Source organism: Oncorhynchus clarkii, unplaced genomic scaffold (assembly GCF_045791955.1).
Source record: "Oncorhynchus clarkii lewisi isolate Uvic-CL-2024 unplaced genomic scaffold, UVic_Ocla_1.0 unplaced_contig_5711_pilon_pilon, whole genome shotgun sequence".
Taxonomy (NCBI): domain Eukaryota; kingdom Metazoa; phylum Chordata; class Actinopteri; order Salmoniformes; family Salmonidae; genus Oncorhynchus; species Oncorhynchus clarkii.
Genome location: NW_027258176.1, coordinates 1 through 23,085, shown reverse-complemented (window position 1 = coordinate 23,085; position 23,085 = coordinate 1). Strand labels below are relative to the sequence as shown.

At 42.0% G+C, this 23,085-nt stretch overlaps 2 protein-coding genes across 2 annotated transcripts; both read right to left on the bottom strand.

Moving 5' to 3' along the window:
- Nucleotides 1–3,696: 3,696 nt before the first annotated feature.
- Nucleotides 3,697–6,166, bottom strand: LOC139395908 (alpha-2A adrenergic receptor-like). The gene is made up of 2 exons (XM_071143219.1): nt 5,902–6,166; nt 3,697–5,762 (listed from the first exon to the last, which is right to left on the bottom strand). Exon 2 carries the CDS (start codon nt 5,561–5,563, stop codon nt 4,244–4,246), a length of 1,320 nt encoding a protein of 439 aa, XP_070999320.1. The 5' UTR covers nt 5,564–5,762; nt 5,902–6,166; the 3' UTR covers nt 3,697–4,243.
- Nucleotides 6,167–12,677: 6,511 nt separating this feature from the next.
- LOC139395909 (leucine-rich repeat protein SHOC-2) lies at nt 12,678–22,174 on the bottom strand. Its single transcript, XM_071143220.1, has 8 exons — nt 21,712–22,174; nt 20,733–20,870; nt 20,246–20,376; nt 19,972–20,160; nt 19,547–19,669; nt 18,786–18,923; nt 15,940–16,057; nt 12,678–15,172 (listed from the first exon to the last, which is right to left on the bottom strand). Exons 1-8 carry the CDS (start codon nt 22,172–22,174, stop codon nt 14,964–14,966), a joined length of 1,509 nt encoding a protein of 502 aa, XP_070999321.1. The 3' UTR covers nt 12,678–14,963.
- Nucleotides 22,175–23,085: the final 911 nt, after the last annotated feature.

Sequence of the window (23,085 nt, the reverse complement as noted above, 5' to 3'; positions counted from 1 at the left end):
TATGTAAACTTGCGACTTCAACTGTACCTGAAAATTCTACTCTGTGTACTTTTGATGTTACCAGTCTGTATACTAACATCCCCCATCAGGGCGGCCAAGAGGCCCTCATGTTCTACCTCAATGTACGTCCCCCTAATGCTCTACCCAGCACCAATTGTATGGTGGACTTGACTGAACTGGCACTACCCTCCAACTATTGTCTCTTCAGAGGAGACTTCTTCCTCCAGACCAAAGGGACAACGATGGGGAGTACTATGGCTCCTAATTATACTAACCTGTATCTAGGTATGTATGAAAAACAGCTGGTGCTGAATCCAGACCTTAACCCCTTTCTCTCCAATATTCTCCTAATTATACTAACCTGTATCTAGGTATGTATGAAAAACAGCTGGTGCTGAATCCAGACCTTAACCCCTTTCTCTCCAATATTCTCCTAATTATACTAACCTGTATCTAGGTATGTATGAAAAACAGCTGGTGCTGAATCCAGACCTTAACCCTTTTCTCTCCAATATTCTCCTAATTCTGAGATATTCGGATGACATTTTTGTGATCTATACAGGCACCCAAGAAGAACTTTTGGAATTCCATGCTTACCTAAACTCTATGAATGAACACCTTCACATCAGCATTAACTATGACCTTTCGCAAATCTCTTTTCTTGATGTGATGGTTATTCAGGACAAAACCTCCCTCTCTGCAGATCTCTATAGGAAACCTATGGACAGAATTACCCTCCTTAGTGGTGACAGCTTTCATCCACGTCCACTTATTAAAAATCTCACTATCAGTCAATTCATGCTTTACCCAATACTCACCATTGGAGATGGCATTTAAGGACATTATCAGGAAGCACTGGTACATTACTGATATCGACCCACAATTGAAACCCATTTTTAAATATCCCCCGGGTATGTTTTTTAAAAGACCCCCAAGCGTGAGAGATATTGTGGTTAAAACTGATTACCCACCAGAGAAAAGGGAAACGTTTTTGGACAAGGTTCCGGGGGGTAATTACAAATGTGGCCGATGTGCTCAATGTAGCTTCACATACAAATGCAACTCATTCCCCCCCCCCCCCAATGTTATTTACATGTTGAAATGTCCTTGTGGTCTGTCTTACACAGGGAAAACCCATAGAAGCCTTAAGACACGGATCAGTGAGCACCGCAGCAACACACGGACAGGTGAGACAAAACAATCTGGTTGCTGCTCATTTTGTACAAGCTGGACTTCCTATTAGTTCTCTGAGATACATTGGAATAGAAATGGTCAAGATGTCACGCTGGGGAGGGGACACTGAGAGGAAGCTTCTTCAAAGGGATTCTTTCTGGATCCACAGGCTCAACACACTGTCTCCTCTTGGCCTTAATGACGAGTTTGACTTGAAACCGTTTTTATAGTTTCAATATGTCTAAACTGTGTTTAAAAAAAATCCTAATTGAATATTGTATGTGTATGTATATTACTGTAAATATTGATCACATTCCCTGTGTATGATCATATATATTGATACATTGAATGTTAACATTGGGAAACTATGTTATAATTTATTTTACCTATCTTACCTGTTTCAGGAAGTGATGTCACTGAGTACTGCCCCTATATATAGGACCTTCCGCCCCCACCTGGGTTATGGATGCCTGATGAAGACCTAAGGGTCGAAACCTTGTTGTTAATAAATATCACCTGGGAGCATGAGCAGCAGTGTGCAGCGTTTTCCTTCCTGTTGTCCATTAGTTTGCTTACAACTCCAGTACCTGAGAAAAGTACCTGGATGTGCGTATGTTTTTCAGCTTTGTACAATTCGTCATCACACCAATGCCCATAATCATATTGCCCTATTCTGCCCCGATGATATTGTTTGGTATGTTTGGGTAGGCCCCTTGAAAAAGCTGATGTTTTTTGCTGAAAGTGCACTGGAGGTCAGAATATTACGCAGGTGTGTTGGATTCATCATCATTTCCCTCCTCCACTATACGGTATTATGACATCACCAGTGAGGCAGTCAGGTCAAATGTGATTCCAGCTCCACAGCATCTCCTCCTAACTTCAATTGATATGTCCGAGATGGCAGGAAAGAGGGTGACATTGATTCCTTTATTTTGATTGGTTGGGCCCTCTTGGTGACAAATGAGCACTCAGGTTTGTTGATCTATTACCATGAGGTGTGTGTGTGTGTGTGTGTGTGTGTGTGTGTGTGTGTGTGTGTGTGTGTGTGTGTGTGTGTGTGTGTGTGTGTGTGTGTGTGTGTGTGTGTGTGTGTGTGTGTGTGTGTGTGTGTGTGTGTGTGTGTGTGTGCGTGTGTGTGTGTGCGTGCGTGTGTAGGGAGGGCTGTAGACTTACCAGCAGGTCTGTTAGTTGAGCTGATTCATATGAGGTTCTTGTTATGTGGCCCAAGTGAACGAACACAGAGCGTGGTGGCTTGTTTGGAGTAAAAAATCTACAAAAAAGGTCTATGGTCTGTTTCTCTGCCTGAAAATGAGGGAACATAGCCAATATCTTCACACAGACGATATTGGCATTTAAAAACCATGCTGTGCTCCTCTATGAGCTAGGTATAGACTAACATTCTTAGCTAGGGCTAAACTATCATAACTAGGGCAAGACTAACATTCATAGCTAGGTCTAGACTAACATTCATAGCTAGGGCTAGACTAACATAACTAGGGCTAGACTAACATTCATAGCTAGGGCTAGACTAACATTCATAGCTAGGGCTAAACTAACATAACTAGGGCTAGACTAACATTCATAGATAGGTCTAGACTAACATTCATAGCTAGGGCTAGACTAACATTCATAGCTAGGGCTAGACTAACATAACTAGGGCTAGACTAACATTCATAGCTAGTGCTAGACTAGCATAACTAGGTCTAGACTAACATTCCTAGCTAGGTATAGACTAACATTCCTAGCTAGGGCTAGACTAACATTCATAGCTAAGGCTAGACTAACATTCATAGCTAGGGCTAGACTAACATTCATAGCCAGGGCTAGACTAACATTCATAGCTAGGGTTAGACTAACATTCATTTGATGTCTTCTTTAAATGTGAGCTCAGTAGTTAGAGAGAGCGAGAGAGAGTGTGTGTTTGTTTGTGAGTGTTCTGCCCATGACCAGTCTATCAGGTTCTGGTTTGATGAGCCAGCTAGATCCACATCCTGGGTTTAATGATGCGTGAGGCGGCGGTACGTGGAACTCTAAATGATACGTTACTCTGCAACATGGATGAGACCTGCTCTCATAACTGCCTAACTACCAGTGTGCGTGTGTGTGTGTGTGTGCGTGTGTCAGTCTGAACAGACTGGGAATTAACATTGTTCCTTTGATTACAGCTGCTAGGCTATGTTCAAAATGGAACGCTATTCCTTATACAGTGTGCTACTTCTGAAATGACACACTATATTCCCTGTCCTCACACTGAAGCAGTGTCTTTCAGCTCTTTCATGAACAATGATCAGTCTCACTTCTTTCTCCCGATCCCATTGTCTGTGTTCTCTCCCTAGCTATGAACTTAAGGCATTATTATTATTTTCATCAGAAGTAACACTGCTCTGTCTGTGTGTGTGTGTGTGTGTGTGTGTGTGTGTGTGTGTGTGTGTGTGTGTGTGTGTGTGTGTGTGACCACGTATACTATTGTGATGCTGTCATCTCAGAGTTGACGTTCATATAAGAGTTCAGAAACCATGACAATGGTCATTGGGAGATGTTTATTCTTTAACATAACTATGGTAACCCATTCTCCCAGTTGTAGCTTGATATCATATGAAATGGCTGTGTGTTTCAATAACAATGAATAGAACACACCAAGGTGGCTCAGAAAGAGACAATTATTTCAACATCATATCATAAAATACTACATATAGTATCATACTCCTGGCCACGTTTATCCAATATTGTGATTCAAACATTCACAAAACTGTAGAAAAACATTGGTTGAATGAACGTGGCTGGAATGGTTGAGCTTTTTTAAAGTCTGTATTCACAGGATAGTTTGTTTCCAAGCTGAGGTGTGGCGTAGTGCTGTCGACCTTTTGGAAAAACAACATTTTGATGCTTTTACTGCACGTACTGTAGTGGGTTTTAGTCTTTCCCCCAAAAGCCTTTGCAACATAAAACATGTAGATGTTTTGTCACAGGTAGGTACATTATTTGTTTAAAGCCACGGATCCGACCATGCACGATAACAATTTATATATTTTTTAAAAACATACAAACAACCAAAAAGTCCCAAGTCTAATCATACCATTCTTCGGTTATCCCTGCAGAGAATCTTTTTAAAAGATCTTCGGAAGTCATTGTTGAAGATTGTATAGATAATGGGATTGGCTGAACTGTTACAGTAGCCGAACCAGAAGAAGAATTTAAACAGTGTGTCAGGTATGTAACACGAGTCACAGAGCGCCGTCAGAGTGTAGGTAAAGAAGAAGGGGAACCAGCAAACGACAAAAACTCCAATGACCACAGCCAAGACGAAGGTGAAACGTTTCTCCCTGTTCTGTCTCCCCTTCCATCGACTCCCCTTAGAGCTCTGTCTCACCACCAGTTTAGGCAGCGCCGGGTGGTCCACTCCTGGTTTGATCTGGCTCAGTTTGGTTTTAGCCGTGTGTTTCTTCTTCTTGATAGAACAGGGGTTGTTGACCTGGTGGTCAGACGATGAGGAGTCCTCCATGTCCACGCCGTTTATCTCCCCTTCTTTCTCGTCCTCTCCTCTGTGTTCATCCCCCTCTCTGTCTCCTTGCTCTCCGTTCAGCTTCTCGTGACAAGCGTGTTGGTCACCTCCGACTCCCCCAGCTCCGTTCTCCTTCTTGCCCGTCACCGGCGACACTGAGGCCGCCATTTTGAGTTTCCGGTCGCCCGGTGGTACCCGCGTCCGTTTCTTAGCGATCTGATAGATCCGGATGTAAACGAGGATCATGATGATGCAGGGCACGAAGAACGAGCCGATACTGGACGAGATCATGTACCACTTGTCTTCGTTGATCTTACACACCGGCCCCTCCTCTTTATCGCTCTCCTTCTCCATGCTGATGAGGGGCGGGAACGAGATCACAGCGGCGATGACCCACACGATGACGATGATGCACTTGATCCTGCGCGGTGTCCGTTTCAGGTTGTACTCGATGGCCTTGGTGATTGACCAGTACCTGTCCAGACTAATGGCACACAGATGGGCGATGGATGCCGTACAGAAGAGAACGTCCAGTGCAAGGTAGATCTCGCACCAGACTTTACCAAAGTACCAGTAGCCCATGAGTTCGTTGGCCAAGGAGAAGGGAATGACCAGGGTCGCAACCAAAATGTCCGCCGACGCCAACGAAACCAGGAAGAGGTTCTGAGGGGCCTTCAGGGCCCGGCTAGTAAACACAGCGATGACCACTAAGACGTTGCCGAAGACTGTCAATAGGATGAGCATCCCGACCAGGATCGTTAGGGGCAACGAGATCTGGAGGCTATAGGGCGGACCCCAAAGGATGGTCTCATTGGTCATGTTGCTCATGATGGTCGTGCTTGTAAGAGTCTCATTGGTCACGTTCGTCATGTTATCCCACCCCGCCATTGATTCTCCTTAGATCCTCAGGGATCCAATCATGTAAGGTCAGCAAATGTCATCCAGGAGACCATGTAGTTTGCAACTGGAAGACTGGAAAGTGAGGGTGTGGGACTCTTCAGTGTTTTTGTTTTAGTTATTTTTCGCTCCATTGCATGTTGGTCGATCAAGAACAGTTTAGGTTGAATACAGCTGATTGTCACTTCATCTGAAAAATAGGAGGTGCAGAAGTAAGAATTTTAGCAGGAACTGGAGATGCCTTAACTGTCAATTTACACAAATACAACATAACTCTCTAGTTATACTTTCCAAGAATATAGCAGGTACACACTAAATATAACTCTTACCTCAAGCATTGTGCTGTGTCACTTGGGTCCTTTTGAGTGGCCGACAATAGAATGGACAGTGAGCAACTTCTTCATGCAGGTCAGTTACCCGAATCAGCTGGCTTCTCACGCATCTCTTCTGTGTTCCATGGACGAGCGCGAGCTAAGGTTTCACAGTCAGTTTTCCTCTGCACAGCTCTGTATCTAAGTCTGTCTCACTAGCGGAGAGCTAATAGAGCCGTAATCACGTTATCCTGTGGCTGCTGCTCCTGCTGCCGCCGTCGGTTCTATCAGTGGAGACTATCGCCCTACTATGCTACTGTTGGCGGCTCCAAACTCAGTTCTGCCACGCCCTCTATTTATAACCCCAACCTCCCAGAACTGGGTTGCTATAGCAGCACCCGGAGCCTACACCACGTGGAAATTAAACACAGGCTTTTTATTTACTTGGCGCGCGCCAACTCCATTCCGTTCACGAACCAACCCATTTCAAGCACCATTTATTGTCACACCAACCATTCTAAAACTGTTAAAACGATATAGAAAAAAACGAAAGGGGCTGGGGTTCATAGTCAATGGTAAGATAGACTAAGCAGTAAACTATTGACCAGTTAACATTGGCTTTAGCCTAAGGTTAATAGTTAGCCTATAGGGTAAAATAACAAATGTCAGCCCATGTGATGATCATTGATGGATCAATATTGATGGACGACCGCGAAATGTGAGTTACAGATCTGTCATTTTCATTGAAAGCAAGTCTAAGAAGCGATAGATCTGTTCCATGTGCACTACTTCTATGCTTCCTGTTCTTAAGTTTAGTTTTCGTGTATTTCTTTTCCGGTTTTGCACACCCGCTTCAAACAACTGAAAAAACAATATTTGTGGCTATTGAAAACATATTTCATAGCAGTTTAGATGATACAATTGCTTGTTTTGTCACAAACTAAAAATGAGGCTATAAGGATTTTAGCAACCAGGAAATGGCAGAGCGATTTCTGCATATTGTAACATATGTTATTGAGACAGACCGCATTGGATCAACTTGAAGAGTGATAACACCAAGAGGTAGGCTATGCCCAATTTAGCCACTCTTCCATTTTGGAACAGGTGCTTTCAATAACATAGCCTTCTATCAGTATAAAGCTTTTCTATCATATCATGTGTAGTTGGGGAGTGGAGGGAGGTGTTGTTAGTGTGATATCATATGACAGCGGAATCCTGTGTTTTGAGTAAACATCACTGCTAGTGATCATGCGTCAGCGTGCGGATGGAGCGCGAGGACACAGTGACACCTGTCGTCTTCTGAAAAAGCTTCCGCGCCCGGCGTCGGTCTCTCTCGGATTCGCTTTGGAAGAAATAGCCTGAGGCGCGCATTCACCACTGATGTTATGTGACATTCAGGATTGTAAAACCTACCGTTAAGTATCGAATTATACCACATAGTACTCTATGCTTTTACTGAAAACAATATGAACCATTATGCGTTTTAACGTTTACCTTTTCTAATAAGACCATAGGTGCTTCCAACTTCTGTTCTACCATAAAACGTTTTTAAAAATGCAAAAGCGTCACATATTTGACATGATTTAAATAGGTTAAGAAAGGACTATCCTAGGTAAATCTTTAGGCAAGGTATTTGGTTAATGCACTAAATTGTAATGTACTCCGATGCAACATCATCATCACGTGCTAAGTGCAGTCCAAATTTGGACTTCCAGTTCAGATGACACATGAAGTACTGTGATACTTTACCAGTTACTTTACCAGATACTTTCTCAATTTTCTCGTGGTGGCTTAAATGGCAAAGGACAAGACAGAAGAGAAAAAAACGTACCTCACTTGTAATATGTCTAATGTAATGTATTCTGAAACCCCAGTCAAAAACCTCAATCTGACTAGAATTCAAATACATTTAGAAGTTGAAGGGTGAAAGTAATTGATGTTGACTGGAGTCGAGATGTGAGGGACCATGTTTTCAATGATCCAGTAGGGGACGCTCTTGTATTGGGACAGGCAGAGCCGTTTTAGCCTCTCTGGGTACAGGTGCAATAGAATGGAACGTGTCGAGATTGAGAAGTACAATTTCCAGTTTTATTACACAGACCACATCCATCTACTTATTCATAATTCATCAACTGTAATATTGAATCAAAGTCAGACGTACCCATCCATATAAATAGAAAGTGTAATTATGTATATATCGTTTTTATTTAGACAGTTTGGAGACAGAGTGGGAGGCAGGGAAGCATCAGTACAGAAGAATGAGTGGATGTGAGATTGAACAGTGGGGAGTTGTACACGTGCCATGAATGTTACCACTCGACTACAGCTCTACACAAAGTTAGTCATGTAGATATTCTACGTGCCTGTTATTGCTCTTCGATTGCGGTTTAGACCTTTCATTGGTCAGTCTGACGTAGCTTTACTGTATGTATACATCCCAAATGGCACGCTTTTCCCAATATAGTGCACTACTTTTGACCGTAACCCTAGGGACCCTAGTCAAAAGTAGTGCAGTGCATTGTATAGGGTGCCATTTGGGATAAACGGTCATGTGCCATAAGTGAAATAAGAGGAAGATATTGAACTAATGTAAGACTGTATTGAAACAGCAAGACACTACCAGTCTATGAATTTGTTATCGCTTTATCCAATTGGACAATATAGGGGCAGTCTCCCACACACTAATTAAGCCTAATTGAGTTAGCTTTTAGTCCATGACCAGGCTTAATCTTTGGCCGGGAAACTGATATAGTGGTCAGTTATATTTTCTCATTTGAAAGAACAACACATCCATACAACATCATTTATACATTCAAGACAGGGTAACCGTTTTCTTTATATTGAACAAGTAACAAACTGCACATTACAATTAATTGGATTAAAAGTACATTTATCAGTTTTTTTTCAGAGCTTAAATTCCACAATTTGACAAATAGTGGGAAAACCTCAAATAGAAAATGAAAACCAAAGCGTTGTGCAGGCATAACGGGAGTAATATACAAACATCAGAACATTCTGAAATGATAAAGTTTGTACACTCGAATGACAACAAATGACACACGACACGTTTTTCTAGGTACAAAAGAGACATTTGAGAAAGAACAGCCCAGTCCTGAACATATAAAAAAAGGCACAATATTGCCTCTTTTTGAAATATAGGAAGGGGGGGGGGGGGGGGGGGGTGGTTAACTGACTAACATGATAATAATCAATTCCATTTTAAATTAAGTCAAGAAGTACAAAATAAAATTCCAATTCCCCTCAATGCTCCTCTATGTAATTTCAGCAAACATCAGGAATTAACTGAATTGAAATGGATCCCTGCTGACTAACATACTGTTCAAAGGTCTCCAGCTGATACTGCTGTCTATAATAGACAGAGATATTGAATGCACTTCATTACCAAAGATATATACTGAACTCATTTTTACCTTTAGCAAAAGGGCCAGACAATGTAGCTAGGGCCGGATAATGTAGATAATGCTTCTAGAATCTACGTAGCCCAGAAAACATTCTGGGCCTAGACGGTATAGCAACAATCCAAAGACTATATGAGTTTAGTTTTTCATTTAGCTTCAGGCAACAAGTTTGGGCACCCTACATATCAAGTGTTCCAGAGTAGGTGTGCAGCTGATCTAGGATCAGTTTTGCCTTTTAGATCATACTGAATAAGATTACATGGACAGGTGGGACCCTGGGCCAGTTCAAAAAGCATCTCACAGTAGGAGTGCTGATCTAGGATCAGGTCTCCACCTGTCCATATAATCTTATTCAATATGATCGAGAGGGTGAAACGGACCCTACATCAGCACTCTTACTTTGAGATAGACACTTGGGCTGCGTTTAGACAGGAAGCCCAATTCTGATCTTTTTTCACTAATTGGTCTTTTGACCAATCAGAGTAGCTCTGAAAAAGAGCTGATGTGAAAAAATCTTGTGTGATTGGTCAAAAGACCAATTACTGGGAAAAAAGATCAGAATTGGGCTGCCTGTGTAAACAGTCTAAGTGCCATTCTCTTCTGTATGATTGGGATTTTGAAATTGTGCCCTTGCTGTGCTTGTGCAAATCATTGCTAAAAGGTCATATACTGTGCAGGACTCTTGGCTTAAATGCTGCTTCATGTGTTTTGAAAATAAATACAAATTCAGTTACAGAGAAGAAGGGAAAAAAAGAACAAAGACAGAAATAGGAATTAGTTGAGGACATAGGCAGCTCTGTTCTGCTCTCTCAATGTGACCGGCAAACAACCAACCATGTTCATTTTGCAGTACTTTTTGGTGAAAGCAAAAAAATAAAAAAATTACAAGTCACTTTTTTTTTCAATTTGTAAATGTTTATAGGTTTATTAATTAAAAAGATGTATGTACATGCAGAACGTCAAACATTGCAGTTTGTCACCCATTTTGCAAACTTGAGTCTGAATAATTTTCTTTACAATGGGTCGGCTTTGATTAAAAATTGTGTCATTTACAACCAAGCAAACAAATCATTTTTCTAATTTCATTTGCCAAGTAATATTTAGTAAAGGCATGTCTCTCGGTACTAACCAGTAGGATGTTAAGGTCAAATAAATATGTCATGTCACCATTTTTCCAATTCTCTTACATACGCTACTTGGACCATGGTGGCCACCGTAGTCAGGTAGTCACGTCTGCATATACTGTACTCATATTGGTAGACAGAAAAGAGAACCTTTAAAAAATAACGTGGTGTTCTAGTTCTGGAACATAGTCGCTCAATCTCATTTCTGACCATTAAACAGTCAACTCACTTGTTATGTATAGGCCTAGGGCCAGGAGTTATTCCTAACCCTGCTGTGACCTGAGAAGGGGGGGAAGGGGTCCTGGGCCATATGGTTATTGTAGCCAATAATACAATATTAGCCTTAGTTTTTCCTGGTCAGGTGACTGGTCACATAAAAGGTTGGGGAAAGCATTTTATATCAAACTGATTTTCTGTTTTACGTGAGTAAAAAGAGCCAAGTGACTAAAGGTCTGACTGGGTGAAAATTGAGGGAGAGGTGATGCTTGGTGCACGACTTAAGGAAGTCAAATGAATGTTGGTTTTTGCTCCAACCCCCGTTGTAACTAACCTGATTCAGTTTATCAACCAGCTAATTATTAGAATCAGGTGCGTTAGTTTAGGGTTGGAGCGAAAACCTACAGGACAGTAAGCACTCCAGGAACAGGGTTGGAGACCACTGGTATAGGGATTGTTTGGGGTGGCCTGTAGCTAGCATGGAATCTGAACTGAATTGTGTTGTTTCACTATTGCTCACTAGTGTTCCAGAATAATGAAACTGAACATAGAATTCAGTTTGGAGAGTGCTTATGTGAACTGTCAATCAATCATCAGGTCAGGTTAAAATATGCATGCACAGAGCAAGAAAGGACAGAAAATGAAAGTTATCTACTACAGACACAAAGAAGGGTTAATAACAAAAAGGTTTACCAGTTAAGGCTGCTTGATAAAGAATAGGTAGGTAAAGCATTGCTGGCTGCACAATGTTTCAAATACTGTGAAATGTACAAAAAAAATCTACAGGAAACATTTTTGCAGATACCAAATAGTAGCAACATTAGCTGGTGTTCTATATACACAACGACTCGCCACACCAACGTAGTTCCAACCCAGACAAAAACCATGACAAATGATTTTTCAACATGCTTAGTTTCCTACACAATAGTCAGGCAAGAAAAGGGATTGAGACACAAAATACATTTTGCTAAAATAAAAATGGCCATGATTATTACACTTTATGACCCAAAATCAGACGATTGAAAAATAAACACCACCTAGTCGTCTCCAAATCATTAGGATGCATCAGAACAATACCTCTTCGTCATCAACCTCAGATACAATACAAAATATGACCACCCCCAAACCTAGACTGTCACACATTTATTTTCCAAAAAGCGTGTTTTAACTTACATTCCTTGTTTTGATAAATGCTTTTCTGAATAATGACGATTATGTCTCAGGTTCTCTAGACATACGTCAGTCATCCACCCCTCACCTTGCAAATGGCACATAGATACAAATATGAACAAAAACAGACTCAACATTATACGGGATAACAGCGTTTCTCTCGCTGCATACCCTAATGCACATCTCACCGAAGGCATTTTCACAATGATTCCATTTTGTTTATAGCTAAAACATAAATACACAACCAATCCCCAAAAACAATTAACATTTTTTTAAAATTTGATTTATTCCGAAGCTTTTTTAAAATATAAAACCAGGAATACAATGCCTCTGGTGGTGTTCTTTGAGCGTGAACGAGAAGAAAGCCCTTTTTACATTTTTTTGTCTTTTCAAAAAAGTATTGTGTTGTAACTGCGTCGTTATAGGCTCAAATATGCACCTTCGTTTTTCCTCGTGGTTTTTCCTCGTTGTACGTCGGTCCAAACAATTTGATCTGTTTGAAAACCACCAGACCTCATGTGACCCCAAACTCAGAGGTCAAGGGCAGAGGTCAATCTTCCCAGCCAGTGTACTGTACGAGTCTTGTATGTCGATGTTGATTTTGTTTAGGATAGATCTCACTTTTCCCGCCCCATCAATCGTTTACAGCATATTTTTCAAGCAGCAACAGGTTCTGCTGGTAGGATTAGAAGCAGCAATACATTTTGTCTGGGTGTGTGCTCTGCCCAGGCCTCGTTTTTCTTAGCAGTCCACAACCCACATCGAAACACTAATCGTAAGCTGCTGCCAAAAAACTAGACCCACACTTGATTGAAAATAAATACTAAAAGATGATTGAGTACAAAGCTTGGACGCAACACGTTCATTTCCAAAACCAAAAAAGCTTTTGGTTTGATCTACCTTAGTTGGGATTTTAATGTACAGTCACATGATATAATACTAACCCAATACAGTGTCAAAAAAATTATAGTAACAGAAAATGATTTACATTTTACAATGTGGATCTCAATGAATTGCAATAATTTGACAAAACATTTTTGCTTGTAGTACATATGAGCAAGATATGGGGTACTTTAATACATCTTTAAACATATCAATAAGACCCTTATTGGACATACACAGTTCAAGCTAATATTTTCCATCAAGATTGATAGGACGAAAGCCAAAACGTCTGAATTCGACGCTCCACATACTTACTAGTTTAGATTTATTTTGAGCTTGTCATCTCATCCTTAATATTCATTTGACACCATTATAAAATATACATGATGAACTGTTCAAAGAGATAAAATACTTCTTCACTGTGAAACAAAAATGCCCCAGTTCAACGTAACCATGGAGATAAGGATATTGTCATTGTTAAAAGAGGATGATGCCAATGTCATTTAGAAAGTGCATAAGAACAGCATCATTGCTGGGACAGTGTGGGACAAAAAAAAAAAAAAAGGAAGCCAAGTAACACAAACTTTCAGATCTCGTGAAGAGGCGTATTAAAAAAGCAGTCAAAGAAACTGGATGTAAAATGACAACAATGGGTTTTGATTCGTGTTTTTGGCATACCTTAACGACCGTAACCATGGCAACGTTAGTCATTAGTTATATTGACACCTTTCCTTCAACGTTCCTGATATGTTGTTGTTGGTCAATCGTTTCCACGTTGTATGACAGCCCCAACACTGAAGACATAGCAAAAAAGTAAACATTACAATGACTCAATTGCACTCAAGGCAACAATCAGTATTTATAGAATATATAAAAATCACTACAGATCACTTATCTAATCACCTGTCTTTTTACAGTTTAACTTTTTTTTTTTTTTCTCAAAGCAAAAACAAAATCTTATATCTTAAAACATGAGGGCAACATTACTGCCTATTTTGGAAAGGTTTGAGTCAAACTTGTTAAGTCCATTTTTTAAAGCATTAAAGATTTCGCATGTATTTTATATATTACTAGCTTACGGTTTAAAGATGACTGCTTATTTTTTACATTTAAAACCTCCGAACGCCATTGATTCAAATGTATACTTTACCGCTTTAATATATAGAATCATTGTCATCCAACTATGACAGAACTAATATAAAACAAATGTAAAAAGTCTTTTTTTAAACACACCATAATTCTAGAAAGACAATTTGTTTAACTAAATGATACCTTTGTATAATGGACAATTGTGTTTAGAGCGTCAGAAAAACCAGTGGACTTCCCGGGCATATAGGCACTGTTTTTTTTACGTATTAATGTGAAATTAAAAACAACATTAGACCTTTGTTCTTTAACCTCAAACCTCACGATAACAAATCTTTAGTCGAGTGGTAAAAAAAATATATACATATCAAAAAGAAAAAGACATGACAAAATGAACATTGATAATGGCAGCAGCAGTAAAAATTAAAGTTTCAAATATTTTTGCATACAATAGTTGTATCCTAAGCTCTCCTAATATACATACCTAATTACTGTAAATATGTTGGCATTGGGAATCTGGTTTCTATGTTAAAAGAATCATAGCCACTTTAGCTCACTGTTACTCAATATACATGATCCGATTTGGCAAAAGGTGGTAGAGATATTAAAGGGCAATTCCACCACTTTTTCCATCTCCTATTCATTACCTCCAGCACTATACCAGTGTCTTCATATGTATGAAAACAGTTTATGTATCATATGGTGCTGGAATTAATGAATATAATGTAAAAAAATAAAAGTTGTGTAATGACCCTTTAAGTTTTGTCTTACATGATTCGGGAATAAAATATTGGAGAAGTTGGCCTTCTAAATGGCTATGATTCCTCAACAGAAACGCTGGAGCACAGTCTCAATATAAATGTACTTGTTTAGTTTTTTTCCGCATATAGATAGATAATGTATGAACCGAAAATGTTTTCCTCTTTTTGTACATTTAGTTTGCTTTTGTTATGATGTATTTTTAATTTTTTTTTTTTACAGTGTATGACACACGTAGTTGGATAGGTAAGTGATTGGGTGGGCGTCGGCCTTCAGAATATGGGCGTGGTCTATCCAATTATGGGCGTGGTCCGTTGTCAGATCATGGGCCTTGCGTGGGCCTGGTATATCTGCCATCAAATCAGCTCTCAGACCATGGCCTCCTTCTGGGCCCTCAGACCACAATCTTGGCCTCCGGGCCCTATCAGACCATGGCCCGGTAGGGCCCCTGCATCTTGAGGAACTGGATAATGAAGGAGGGGCCCCCGGCGACGATCTGCGGGGGCAGATGGCTGAGAGGACAGTTCTCGATGCTCATGATGGACAGCTTGCTGCACAGGGCCAGCTCAAACGGGAGGCTGTGCAGGTTGGGGTTGTCATTGAGGTACAGCTCCTCCAAGTTCTCCAGTGTACCTAGGATGGAAAGAAAGGAGGGAGGAAAGGATAGAGAGAGGGATGGAGGGAGAGGAGGGGTGGAGGATACAGGAGTGTTATATTCTACCTGGAGGCACAGACATCAGGTACATACAGTAATTATTGCTGGGGCTAAAATATGCTAATTAAACTGTTTAGCTGAAGTTACGTTTTATATGTAATATATGCCATCTAGCAGACGCTTTTATCCAAAGCGACTTAGTCAGTCGTATAGACTTATTTTTCTACTGTATTATTGACTGTATGTTTGTTTTACTCCATGTGTAACTCTGTGTTGTTGTTCGTGTCAAACTACTTTGCTTTATCTTGGCCAGGTCACAATTGTAAATGAGAACTTGTACTCAACTTGCCTACCTGGTTAAATAATGGTTTCACCTACCTGGTGAAATAAATGCGTGCATACATTTTAAGTATGGGTGGTCCCGAGAATCTAACCACCACCCTGGCGTTACAAGCACCATGGTCTACCAACTGACCTACAAAGGACCACATGTAGTTCTCTCTCTATTCTGTATCCAAATGAAAGCTTGTGACCTCCTCCAATAAGCTCCTTGTTTCTCGATGACATTTGGAGTTCAGGTGAGGATGGAAGGAATCAAGGAAGTACTTTTGAGATTCACTCCTAGTCCGAGTTGTTTGTAGCCTGGGTACCAGTCTTTCTGTATATTTGGCAAATGACAGAGTACAACGAGTGGTCTCAGCAGAAACAGACCAGTACCCAGTGGTATGAGGTAAAATGTACTTACCGATCTCCTCTGGCAGGTGCTGCAGCAGGTTCTCTCCCAGACCCAGGTGGGTCAGGTTGGTGAGGTGACCGATCCCACGGGGCAACGTGGTCAGCTGATTATTGGTCAACACTAGTTTCTGATAGGATACAAGCAAAAATGGAATGTCAATATCACATGATGAAAACAGCTTAGCTGTCGAAACGTTGGTGAATAAATGATTCTGAGCTCCATCGTTCAAACCCTGGAGATATAAAATGGTTTATTTAAAAAGGTCCAATGCAGCATATCAAATTGTTTTCAATAAATAAAAAATAAAAATAGATTATTATCCAAGAGCAATTTCTCCAGCAAAAATGGTGCTAGGAGTGTCAGAGTGGTCTGAGTGGGGAGGGGACAAGTGAAAGATTGCTCTTATTGTTCTGGGACTCCTTCTTATTGGTCTATTAACTCATTTACCACTTGGGGATGTCAGGCCCAAACTCCAATCCACCAAAACAGGCTTACATTTTAGAGACGGTCTTTTCAAACAGCTCTTACACTAAGAGCATTATCATCATTTTTTACAATTTCACAGCATTATGCCAACCTTAGTGTGGAAATACAAAAGTATGTGGACACCTGCGCGTCAAACATCTCATTCCAAAATCATGGGCCTTAATATGGAGTTGGTCTCCCCGTTGCTGCTAGAACAGCCTCCACTCTTCTGGAAAGGCTTTCCACTAGATGTTGGGACTGGCTTCCATTCAGCCACAAGAGCATTAGTGAGGTCAGGCACTGATGTTGGCCGATTAAGCCTGGCTCACAGTAGGCTTCCCAATTCATCCCAAAGGTGTTCGATGGGGACTACCAGATGGTGAAGCATGATTCATCGCTCCAGAGAATGCGTTTCCACTGCTCCAGAGTCCAATGGCGGCGAGCTTTACACCACTCACACCACTCCAGATGCCATGGAAAGCCATTTCATGAAACTCCTGACCGACAGTTCTTGTGCTGACGCTGCTTCCAGAGGCAGTTTGGAACTCAGTAGTGAGTGTTGCAACCGAGGACAGATGATTTTTACGCTCTACACGCTTCAGTACTCGGCGGTCCCATTCTGTGAGCGTGTGTGATCTACCACTTCACGACTGAGCCGCTGTTGCTCCTAGACATTTCCGCTTCACAATAACAGCACTTATAGTTGACCGTAGAAGCTCTAGAAGGACAGAAATTTTACGAAATGACTTGTTGGAAAGGCGGCATCCTATAACGGTGCCACGTTGAAAGTCAGAGCTCTACACTAAGGCCATTCTACTGCCAATGTTGTGCTATGGAGATTGCATGGCTGTGTGCTCAATTTTATACACCAGTCATCAACAGGTGTGGCTGAAATAGCCAAATCCACTAATTTGAAGGGGTCCATGTATTTCTGTATATACAGTGCCTTCGGAAAGTATTCAGACCTGGACTTTTCACATTGTTAGATTCAATTGTCCCCCCCCCCTCAATCTACACATGATATCCCATAATGACAAAGCAAAAACAGGTTTTTAGAAAATAACACATTTACATAAGTATTCAGACCCTTTACTCAGTACTTTGTTGAAGCACCTTTGGCAGTAATTACAGCTTTGAGTCTTCTTGGGTATGACGCTACAAGCTTGGGAGTTTCTCATTCTTCTCTGTAGATCCTCTCAATCACTGTCAGGTTGGATGGGGAGTGTTGCTGCACAGCTGTTTTCAGGTCTTTCCAGATGTTCGATCGGGTTCAAGTCCGGGCTCTGGCTGGGCTACTCAAGAACATTCAAGAGACTTGTCCCGATGCCACTCCTGTGTCATCTTGGCTGTGTGCTTAGGGTCGTTGTCTTGTTAGAGGGTGAACCATCGCCCCAGTTGGAGGTCCTGAGCGCTCTGGACCAGGTTTTCATTAAGGATCTCTCTGCTCGTCTTTGCCTCGATCCCAACCAGTCTCCCAGCCCCTGCAGCTGAAAAACATCCCCACAGCAGGATGCTGCCACCACCATGCTTCACCATAGGGATGGTGCCAGGTTTCCCCAGATCTGTGCCTCGACACAATCCTGTCTCTGAGCTCTTCGGACAATTCCTTCAACTACATGGCTTGGTTTTCGCTCTGACATGCACTGTCAACTGTGGGGGCTTATATACGCCTTTCCCAATCATGTCCAATCAATTGAATTTATCACAGGTGAACAATCAAGTTGTAGTTTATTTTAAATTTTACCTTTATTTAACTAGGCAAGTCAGTTAAGAACAAATTCTTGTTTACAATAACGGCTTACCACGGCCACACCCTAACAACGCTGGGCCAATTGTGCGCCGCCCTATGGGACTCCCAATCACGGCCGGTTGTGATACAGCCTGGAATCGAACCAGGGTCTGTAGTGACACCTGTAGCACTGAGATGCAGTGCCTTAGACCACTGCAACACTCGGGAGTAGTAATATCAAGGACGATCAATTGGAACAGGATGCACATGAGCTCAATTTCGAGTCTCATAGCAAAGGGTCTGAATACTTCCGTAAAAAAAACTGTCATTGTGGGGTATTGTGTCTAGATTGATGAGGGGAAAAAACAATTTCATCAATTTCAGAATAAGGCTGTAAAGTAACAAAATGTGGAAAAAGTCAAGGGGTCTGAACTTTCCGAAGGCACTATAAAGTGTATATATAAATCTATTTTTTTAATGCATTGGGCCTTTAAAAGTAGAAGAAAGATTACTTGTGTCAATGAAATGACTCATCACAGCACTACGGTATCACTACATCTGTTAGTGGTCTTTGAATCGTTTATAACTCAACACATTTTAGTTAAAGATAGGCCTAAATGCTTACGTGACAGTGTAGGGAAATAACGTAATAGTATCAAACCTGTAAATCTTTCAGGTAAGCGATTTCATTCGGGAGCGATTCCAGCTTGTTCTCCTCCAAGTCGAGCTCCCGTAGTTTCCTCAGGTTGCCAATACCATGTGGCAACTTCTTGAGAAGATTGTTGGACAATATCAAGACCTGTGAACAAAACAAGATGTTTCAGAACACTGAAGCGAACTGTCACAACCTGTAGCTTGTGTTACAAACCTAATACTGTATGCTGAAATGGGAGAGTGATTATCATTTAGATTTTCTGGTCAGTTTGAATTTTATTTTTTATTTTTCCATTATTTTACCAGGTAAATTGACTGAGAACAAGTTCTCATTTGCAGCAACGACCTGGGGAATAGTTACAGGGGAGAGGAGGGGGGTGAATGAGCCAATTGTAAACTGGGGATTATTAGGTGACCGTGATGGTTTGACGGTTTGACTCTTACGATAAGTGCCATGGGATCTTTAATGACCTCAGAGAGTCAGGACACCCATTTAACGTCCCATCCGAAAGACGGCACCCTACACAGGGCAGTGTCCCCAATCACTGCCCTGGGGCATTGGGATATTATTTTCGACCAAAGGAAAGAGTGCCTCCTACTGGCCCTCCAACACCACTTCCAGCAGCATCTGGTCTCCCATCCAGGAACTGACCAGGACCAACCCTGCTTAGCTTCAGAATAATGTATGAATTGATGACGGCATCAGAAAAGTAGTAAGTCCACATTTCTCAGGAAAGATCCCATCTGGGAATTCTATCTAGGCCTCACCTCAAGCGAAACGAGACCGCAGATGTCCTCAGGGATCTTTGTCAACTGATTGGTGGCCAGGTTGAGCTCCACCATACTGGTCCACGTGCCAAAGTCTAGAGGCAGAGACGTCAACTGGTTGTCCTGAAAAAAAAACGATGACATTGACAACAATTCCAGAACCAGAACAGAAAGACGACATGATGAGCAACACCTTATTGAACAATGTCACCTCTTTACCTGAGCCACCATCATTAACCATTGTCAAGCTTAAAGGGATAGTTCGGGATTTTGGCAATGAGGCCCTTTATCTACTGTTAACGTCAGAAGAAAGATGTTGTCCTGCCTACATAATGTCTGGGACTATCGTCTTGGTCCACTTTACTAGAAGTCATCAAAACAGAGGGAAGGGGATAACAACACGTAACAATGGACAGCATCCTTACCTTCATGTTGAGTTTGCTGAGGACTTTGGCCCTGGAGAAGATTCCAAAGGGGATCTTGTTGATGCGGTTGTGCTCCATGTTGAGAGAGTAGATGGTGGAGAACTGGGAGGGTCCTCCCACCGGGTAGGACTGGAAACAGTTCCTCGCCAGGGTTAGACTGGTCAGATTCACCAGACTAGACAGGAGACCCTGGGATAGAGAGAAGGAGGTAGATATATATGCTATATCCCTAACAATACCATTAAATGCAGCAATCAATAAAAGCACCACTCACTTCTGGTAACACGGAGATGTTGTTGTTTTCTAGGTTGAGCTCTTCCAGTTCTCTGCACTTGGCTAGCGATCTGGGGATGGCTGACAACCGGTTGTACCGCAGACCCAAGCGGTTTATGCTTGCCAAGTTACCTGCAACGAGACAGTTAAATACGAAAATGACAATCAACAAAGTCAGATATTAGATATCATGTTAAGCATTTCAAATGTATGAAATGTAAGTATGTATTGTCTGTCTGGTGCAATCAAATTCCCCCTCTGGGAGATCAATAAAGTACCATCTTATCTTAAATACCAGCACTTGCAGTTCCTAAAACTGTAGATTATACAATTAATGACAATTCTCAAATGTTTTATCGTCACAATGTACAGTTAAGAATGTGCACTGTGCAGCTGTGTCAGTATTGGTATCCTGTAGGCAGAGTATAGGCAGATGATTGCATTGAGGAGAGAACATTTCTGACTGCTGAGGTCCCGGTCAGTCTCACCTATAGTTTCTGGTAGGTCCAGTAGCTCGTTGTGCTGTAGGTCCAGGTTGGTGATCTGGGTGCAGTTGCCGATCTCCTTGGGTAGATGTTCCAGCTGGTTATGGGCTACGTCCAGGGTGATGAGGTTACAGAGCTCGCCTGCAGAGAGGCAGGGCCAATACAACAGTCAACACACAAACGTGACTAATCTGGACAAGAAGCGCAATCAGAGTTATTAAAAGACTGGTTTAGCTGATGGCTTTAGCTTATTGACAACACTGCAGCAATGTCTTCTGTAATGCCGGGTTTACACGAGACGACTTTCAAAATCCTAACGTCGCTGAGCTGCTCACATTTAACCAACGTCTTTCCTGTAGTAGTTTTTTGTCTGGCTAACGTAGTGGTGCGCACACTAAACCATGTGGCTCAGACAAGCCTCAAACGTTTTCAGTCAGACATTCACGCTTGCCATACAGAGTTGAAATATCTAGCCAATACATTTGGAATTGAATAACACTGGTAGTGAACTTCAGAGCTGTAACGATTTGATACTTTGGCTTTGGTTAAAGGCAAGTACAAACGCATACTAGTAGTAGTCGTCATCACTCCTGCTGGAGTCCACACATTCTGGGTGATGTGATGCAACATCATCATCTCTCTGGCGAGCTCTCATTGGCTATTGCTGAACACTGTTCTCAAAAGATTTTGTCTGCGATCTCAAAAACTTGTCTGGGACAGCTAAAATCAGGGCCAAAAGTGTGTGCACGCCCCCGGCTTATGTTAGGCAAAAATGACGATGCATCGTCATCACCCAATCTGCCAGCCTCAACTCCCTCCCTCCTCCTCCTCAACACTCATCTGTGATCTTGTTCTCATGGATGACGCTCCTTCCCGCTCTCCTCCCACTCCTTCCCCCTACTCACCCATATCCCTCCCTCCACTCACCGCTCTCTCCCATTTCCCTCCTCACCCCAACCCCCCATCTCCCTCCCTCATTCACCTATCTCGGCAGGCAGCTGTTTGATCTTGTTCTCACGGATGCTGAGCATGGTCAACTTCGCCAGGTTCCGGATGTCCCTCTCCACCGCCGTGATCCGGTTGAACCTCAGGTACAGTGTGGTCAGCGACGTCACCCGATAAACCACCGCCGGTATCTCCCTCAGTTTGTTATGCCTCAGGTCCAGCATCCTCAACTTTTTCAGGGAGTCCAAGGACTCTGGGAGGCTGGTTAGAGAGTTCTCACTCAGGGCTAAGGTGACCAGGCCAGACAGGCAGCCCACTTCTGAGGGGAGGCTCTGGAGCTTGTTGCTGTACAGGTAGAGCTCTGCCAGCTGGGTGAGTTCCTTGATGGAGGTGGGTAACATGTGGATGGAACGCTTGGACAGGTCCAGACGCATGGAGTTCTCCTCACGGCACTTGTTGAGCTCTTTGATCACCTGGGAATGGGAAAGTTGTGTGTCCATGTTATTGAAGACATGTTATGCGTTTCCAAAACTCAGTCTTGAGGACCCACGGTTAGTTTGCCTTACAACTACACCGCGGATTTAAATAAATCGACTCATGAACAAGCTTTGATTATTTGAATGAATGGTGCAGTGCTAGAATAAAAAAAGATGTGCCCCCCTTGGGGTCCCCAGGACTGAGTTTGAGAAACGCTGTGTTGTGTGATGTAGAATAATAATACTTTTTTTTCTGGATCAAATTGGGCTTAGGTGGTGGGCGTGGCAGGGGCGTGGCCATGGTGTTTGACATTTCTACACAATTTGCCATGTAGCGGAGACGAAAATGTGCAATTTTAAATCTGATTTCCTGCCATTCTACACATTTGTCATGGCTTATGCTATTGGAGTGACTCAAACATTAATTTTAGACATTTGTAATAATATCTATAGATATTTGTTCTCAAAGATGATCTTATTGAAAAGAATATTGGTCCATTATCTTTTATACATACTTTACATCTGTATCCAAAAGTTACACAACTCCATACATGTGGTCTGCGGTTGAGAGGCCTGTTGGACGTACTGCCAAATTCTCTGGCAACAGCTCTGGTGAACATTCCTGCAGTCAGCATGCCAACTGCAAGCCCCCTCAACTTGAGACAACCATGGCATTGAGTGACAAAACTGCACATTTTAGAGTGGCATTTTATTGTACCCAGCACAAGGTGCACCTGTGTAATGATCATGCTGTTGAGTCGGTTTCTTGATATGCCCCACTTGTCAGGTGGATGGATTATCTTGACAAAGGAGAAATTCTCCCTAACAGGGATGTAAACAAATGTGTGCACAAAATTTGAGAGAAATAATATTTTGGTGATGTGGAACATTTCTGGGATCTTTTGTTTCAGCTCATGAAACATGGGACCAACACT

Excerpts from the sequence above, each read along its gene's own strand:
- LOC139395908 (XM_071143219.1), bottom strand. The coding sequence starts at position 5,563 with ATGGCGGGGTGGGATAACATGACGAACGTGACCAATGAGACTCTTACA.
- LOC139395909 (XM_071143220.1), bottom strand. The coding sequence starts at position 22,174 with ATGGACACACAACTTTCCCATTCCCAGGTGATCAAAGAGCTCAACAAG. Across the intron at positions 19,670-19,971 it reads TCAGCAAACTCAACATGAAG|GACAACCAGTTGACGTCTCT; the intron begins GTAAGGATGCTG and ends TTTTTTTTTCAG. Across the intron at positions 16,058-18,785 it reads CTTACCTGAAAGATTTACAG|AAACTAGTGTTGACCAATAA; the intron begins GTTTGATACTAT and ends GTATCCTATCAG.